The 6,911-nt window shown below is 40.8% G+C and overlaps 1 protein-coding gene across 1 annotated transcript; it reads left to right on the plus strand.

The window, feature by feature from the left end:
- The first annotated feature begins 2,113 nt into the window (after window positions 1-2,113).
- Window positions 2,114-6,254, plus strand: setmar (SET domain and mariner transposase fusion gene). Its single transcript, XM_071494916.1, has 2 exons — window positions 2,114-2,310; window positions 4,186-6,254. Exons 1-2 carry the CDS (start codon window positions 2,200-2,202, stop codon window positions 4,981-4,983), a joined length of 909 nt encoding a protein of 302 aa, XP_071351017.1. The 5' UTR covers window positions 2,114-2,199; the 3' UTR covers window positions 4,984-6,254.
- Window positions 6,255-6,911: the final 657 nt, after the last annotated feature.

Here is a 6,911-nt window from a genome sequence, read left to right on the forward strand (position 1 = left end):
AGGTCAAAGGTCGTACTCATCCCATGAAATATCTTAGTATCTACAAGCAAATGATCTGGTGTAGATATTCATGGTTCCCAGCCTTTGTATCCTAATGAGTCAGGTCCCCTGACTTTTTCTTTAACTCAGTCATGTGGTTGACATTTTTTTGTGGTCTTTATTGAAATATTCTGACCGTTGCAATGGATTGCAAAGAATGTGGTCCATGTCCCCCATGTCAGGATATACTCCTCAGGAGGACCATCTAGGACCATCATCAGATCAAAAGGTGAGGCCAGTACTTTGTTTTTTGCACAGATACCTGCAAAATTAATGACGCTCTCATCAGTCTCACCTATTTTGTGCTTAGTGCTAATTAGCTATTATTAGCATGCTAACACACTCAACTAAGATAGTTTACATGTTGAACATTATACATCATATAAAACATCACAATGTTAAAATTGTCATTGTCATGTTAGCATGCTAATGTCAACATTTAGCTCAAAGCATTGCTGAAGTACAGCCTGACAGAGCCTAAAAATAAATGACATTACAGTTACATGCATATATGGGACACGCATTTTTGTGTGTGCGTTTGATCTAATACCAAACACATGGTTTACAAATACCTCATCTACAAATGAACTGTATATTGATTTGTATGTTGAAAAGTTGGGCCAAAACACAGGACACAATTTCAAACTGATCAAATACACTGAATTTGTGCAAATGTACAAACACTTTCATAAAAGGGAACAATGTCAATAGAAACTCTTGATAACAAACTGTGCTTTGAGACCTGTCATGTCTTTTGAAAGCGATTTCATCTCGGAAGCACTGATTGTGGAGCCCAACAAAGCAGATGAGTCATGAAGCCCACATTCATTTCAGCATTAACCTCTGTTGTTGTCATATCAGTCAAACTGTCAATCAGTTCATTGTCAAATACTTGTACCAATTCACTTCTAACATTTCATCTTGTGACTGAGTATGCAATCTGAATTGTAGATGCAGGACTATGAACTGACAGCACTAATTTTGCCCAAGGACAAAGATGAAGGTTGATTCTCAAAGGAAAATCCATGGTCACTTGTGTGCAGCGTGGAAATGCCATCTGACAATGTGACCTCCCCCCATCTGCCTCAGATAGCCACCAGAAAATACACCACTGCATATTAATTACACATGAAAACAGTGTAGCACCACAGAAAGTTAGGCATGAAGACTACACAACTTATGGTGTCAACCAAAAAAAGATGCTCATAATAACACAATTCAACAGAATGTATTTTCCAATCAAAACCCCGTTTAATTAAACATATATTAACCATGTTAAGCAGTTAATGTACACCGGTCTGGAATCATACAGAAGCTGTGGCTGACAGTAGACATCATTTCATCGAACACAGGTGAATTGTGTAACTGAATTTAGTGAGATAAGGCCTTGAATCATGACTCTTCTCTAAGGCTTTAACCAGTGTTGGGCCTGTATGTCTGGGCTGCTTTTTATTCACAGAAACCCACAGGCATACTCACATGGACATGTTTTCAGTGTTGTTCAGTCATGTGGATATTGTGGGTCTCATCACCCTTTTCCTGAATAGCCCACATTTGTAGTTATTCCTCAAGTCTCTGTTTTTACATTTGTCTTGCTCACAGTGCAGGAGATTCATTGTGGATGCAAAAGGGGAACACTAGTACTTCCCCTATCCTGGTCTGCCATCTGCAGGTAATATGTCATTACTGCAGATGTCTGAATCCACACCACTGGATGCTGCACCAGTGCATGTGCCACTCAGGGATGATAGTGATGAATAACGAGAGATGTTAGGACAACTACTGGACAAAGAAAAGAAAAAGCAAAGGAAGAAAAACATTGTTTAAGATGGGATAGCTTCTAAATAAACAGCATATAAAAGGGAGTGATACTGTGATGCTACTTTTATAGTTTCTAACATGTAAGACTCTCCAGTTTTACCCTCAGGAGTTTAGATGAAACAGTTATCCCATGCTGTGCTCTATTGTCCTAATGAGCTTCTGCTCACTTTGTCCCGAGTATGGACAGATGGTCAAACCACCACCAAGGTTTAATCACAGCGGCGTAATGATCCGACCTGACCGCCGGAGGGCGCATGTCTGTAGTTACACTACCGGAAGTTGCAGCCTCCAGTCTGACTTGTTTACATCCCAGCTCCTCTGCTTCCTAAAACTTAAGAAATGAATGTGCTCGACGACGGTAGTCCAGCTGTGGATCTGAGTAACGGTCTGGAAAATGTTTCTGTTTTAACTGAGCGGGGTCCCGCTGCGCCGACATTTCCTCAATTTCAGGTAACGTTGACGCAGCATCTGTCTGTACAGCTGAGCCTGTTTCAGGTCCTCTGGTTCATGTTGTGCAGATGTTTTAGCTCGTCAGACATTAAGGTCTCATTGTGTTAGCTAAGCCGTAAGATGCAGAGGAGTGGAGCAAGACTCCTGAAGACATTTAAGTGCTATAATGTACCGATATGTTAGCTACGTTAGTTTAAAGTGGACACATCTGGCACAGCTGATGCTTAACTGTATGTGCTCGAGGTTAAATGACAAACTGCGACAAAACAGGTTAACCATTGTTTGTTTTTCACAGCAGATGTTTGACTCGTCATGATAGGAAAAGGTCGCTAATGTTTAATTAAAAATGGCTCTGGTTTATTTAAGTGTCTCAGTAAGTCATGGCCGGTGTGGCAGGGAGCCAGCATGAACAGTAGCAGGACCCTGAAGAAATATAAGTCACTCACTGTAATTCGACCATTACTCATTTTATTATGTACACCTGTGCTTCACTGTGATGTGCCAGACTCTGTGCTGTAAAAGGCCTGTCTGCTGCATTGTGTTATTGTATGAGACTGCTTTAGTTGTAGCTGATTCTACCCACTAACCTGCCACCTGAGAGTATAGCCTGATACTGGATTTTAAGGCTGATACCAATATTAGAGAATTAAAAATAAATGTGATACCGATACTTTGATTGATTCCTGTGAAACCTCTAAAAAAAACATGTAGTATAAACAGACCATTTGTTGCTTTTTAAAGCACTGTCAGCACAATAAGTAGTGAGTGGGGAATTTTTTCTTTTATTTTTTATTTTTTTTATTAAATGAAACCTTGGTGGACACCAAGCTATGGCAAGTCAGTGTTTCTCCCTCAAACATACCTTCTGCGATTCTGTTCTACAATTTCTCTGTCAGGCAACATGTACACTGATACAATATTTGTGCTGGAAGATAAATATCGGCTGGTATATTGACCGGGCGGATTTATCAGTTTAATTCTAATAAATACTCTCAAAGGTTGAGAAAAACAAGAACTATAAAAATATTGTGATACTGCTGATATGTAGAACTCCAATGCTCTAACAGCAAAACAACACACATGTTCAAAAGCAAATATTAAGTAAGCACTTTTTCTTTCCAAATTCATGTTCAAAGTCTAGCACTGCCACTGAGCAAGATGCCATATACTGTATACAAGTGATGTCAGGGATGTCACTGCAATAGAAGATTTCGTTAACATGTGATAGGAAAATGTGACGGTATAAAATCTGAATAATAAACATTTTTGTAGATGGTGCATTTTGAAACGTGTAATCCTATAGTCCTACATCTGTCCATGCCAAAGACTCCTCAAAACCCGCTTGGGATTATCAACTATATGAAGTTAAATACATTGTTTTACCAGCAGATGGCAGCAAATCATTACAGGCTACAGCCACGTTACCTGACTGCACTATAGGGAATCACAAAAAACTGCCTCTCTAGAACCAAAGGAGGTGTCCTACTTTACCTTGCTTATGATGCTGTAGAGGACTTTGACTGCATTATACAAATTTTACATTTCTTACAAAGGACATGTAAGTCATAAAGCATTCATTGTTGAATGTGATGAAACTATAGCTTGTGGCTGTTAAAATAGGTTGATTTAAAGTTTAAAAAATCTGTTAGACCCTGACCTCTAAAACTCCTCTCATATGAGAAGCTGGAACCACTGAATGTTTGGCATTTTTGTTGGAAAGGATTTATCAGATTTCATAATGGTTGCAGGCTAATTCTCAACTAATCAGTTTGAGCACAAATTTGATTATTTGTAATGGATTATGGGCATTTTGGCCTACAAATGGAAAACATTTTCAACAGATTTTTATTTAACTGACTACTCTTCATTTTTCAGTACTCCCCAGATAACATTGAGGGACCAGGATGCACTGTTGACCCCAGTGAAGTCACCCTTCCTGGATGCTCCTGCCTTTCACACTCCTGCTGCACTGAGAGCTGCTCCTGCCTGCAGACTCACGGGCAGGCATATGACAGTTCCGGCACACTACTGGACCGTAGCTGGACAGACTCTGGTTACTGTTCACCTGTGTTTGAATGTAATGCCCTTTGCACCTGCAGTGACACCTGCTCTAACCGTGTTGTCCAGAGAGGCGTGAAACTCAGGCTAGAGGTTTACAGCACCAGGAACAGGGGCTGGGGAGTACGGACACTAGAGGCAATCCCACATGGGACTTTTGTGTGCGAGTATGCAGGAGAGGTGATCAGTTTTGAGGAGGCCAAACGCAGACAGCTCACCCAGAGATCTGAAGAAAATAATTACATCATCGCTGTAAGGGAGCATGCAGGTATGGGCTCCATTATCGAGACGTTTGTGGACCCAGCTGTGGTGGGAAACGTAGGCCGCTTTCTCAACCATTCCTGCTTGCCCAACCTGTTCATGCTGCCTGTCCGTGTGCACTCTGTCGTTCCTCGGCTGGCGCTGTTTGCTGGACGCGACATTGATGCACAAGAGGAGCTGACGTTTGACTACTCAGGAGGATACAGTAACCAACCCCCTGTAGAGCTGCTGTCCACACAAAGTGACGCTGCCACACAGGCCAGTAGGACAGATGGACTTCAGAGGAAAGCATGTCACTGTGGTGCCAACAAGTGCGCACAGTTCCTTCCACTGGATTTATCTATTCTCAGCTGATATAATCCAAAATAAATTTCATATCACATTCTTTTTTTTACGAGTGTTCTGAGTGGATTAATTTCTGAATGTTAGTGGAAAGGTTTTCCCTTTTCTTCCGATTTTCTTTTGAAATGATGACTATTTAGTTATGTCTTGCTCTGTTAATTCAGTCGCTCATTAGAACAAGACAATGCAACATGTTGGTGGCTCCATAAAAACAATCAGCTGGATGAGTCATGTCTGTGCTCCTCTTTGTTTCCCGTTTAGTTCCCCTGGTGTCTCCTGATCTGCCACTGTCTTAATGCTGTCTCCCACTCAGTGTAAGATGATGCAATGAAAACTAAATCTCAAGGCAGGAAAAAAACTTTTCTTTTTCTCTGAGAGTAAAGTTGTTGTCATTACTGTCTGTTCTTTCACATGTATAATCCATTTCATCTATCAGGGGAGCCTTGTTCTGTATCGGACGTGTCCCACTGGATTTACAGTCTTGCAGCTGTCATCTTGTCCTGGCACATATAAGTCCCATTTCAGTCACAACACATGAATCTTCAAGGAGCAAGAGAATCTGTCGCACCAGCAGTCATGGAAGGAATGATGTTGAATAGGTTCCTTTTAATGGAGTTGATCTTTATACCCTTACAGATGCCAAAACTTTGTGCAAGAGACAATATTGTCATTCTAAAAAGTAAAATATAATGTAATAACTGTCATGCATCTCCATCAACTTGACATTTCTTTTCTGTGTTCATGAGATGCAGCCTCCCAATGTAGATATTCTCAGCAACTCATCGCACTCAAACCTCAAGAGGGGTGGGACCAATTAAAAAGGGCCAAGGGGTATTTTTATATAGAAACAGATTCCCCTGTCAAAGGAGGGGCGAAGGTGTCCCACTTTAGTGTGACCATTCTGAATTCAGGACCTTTTCTCAATTTGCCCTGTTTCTAGTCTAGACCTGCTTTCATCTTATTAATATCCACATCTGGGTTAATTAGGATGGAGACCGTGTTTCATCCAGAATTGGGATCAATGCTCCAAACACACTTGGGCTGAGAAAGAGACTAAATGGTGGTGGTGGTGGGGAGATGGAAGCCCTCTGCTGATCAGGGACTGCTGTCAAGTTGATTGGTTTTCGACTCGCCCAGCGGAGAGGTGAATGGCACAGGATGCTGTTGTATTGACCTATATTTTGCCTGTATGAGGGTTACCTGGGATTCTTTCTGTTGCAAATGGGCTGTTCTTTGCAACTGAATGATCTGCACCGTGGACATAAAAAACAAACTTAAAGGAATAGTGTGGCATTTTGGGAAATATTCTAATTAGTTTTATTGTCATGAGTTTGATGAGTAGATCAATACCACTCATGTCTGTGCACTCAACATGAAACTACAGCAAGGAGCCGGTTAGCTTAGCACAAAGACTGAAAAAGGCTAGCCTGGGTCTGTCCTTAGATACCAAAACCTGCCTACCAGCACTTACAAACATCAATAATTAACACTTTATATGTCTTTTTTCCTAAATTCGCACAAAAACAAAAATATAAAAACAACATGCATTTGTAAAAGAGTTTACATTGGACTTCCTGCCAGGCACAGTCACTTCCTGTAGTCTCCGCTGGTTGCCTGGCAATGTGACAGTGACGCCAAGACATTAACAACAAATTAAGCAGTTTTAGAGGTGCCTGGCTAGCTGTTTCCCTCTGTTTACATTTTTTATGCTAAGCTAGTAGCTTCACATTAAAAGCATAGCCATGAGAATGATGTTGATTTTCTCATCTAACTTTCCGCAATAAGTATGTAAGGATATTTCCAAAAACTACTCATAAGATCCCAGCTGAATGTGATCTGATACATACACTAGTAGGATAACACACCAAAAAATAAACCAAAATGTATAGACATTGCAAGGTGTACGATATACCTTGAGTTTGAGGGAAAGAATGGTCACA

The sequence above is a fragment of the Trachinotus anak genome, unplaced genomic scaffold (genome assembly GCF_046630095.1).
Source record: "Trachinotus anak isolate AG129_WGS33_773 ecotype Australia unplaced genomic scaffold, CSIRO_AGI_Tana_v1 ptg000013l, whole genome shotgun sequence".
NCBI classification, from domain to species: domain Eukaryota; kingdom Metazoa; phylum Chordata; class Actinopteri; order Carangiformes; family Carangidae; genus Trachinotus; species Trachinotus anak.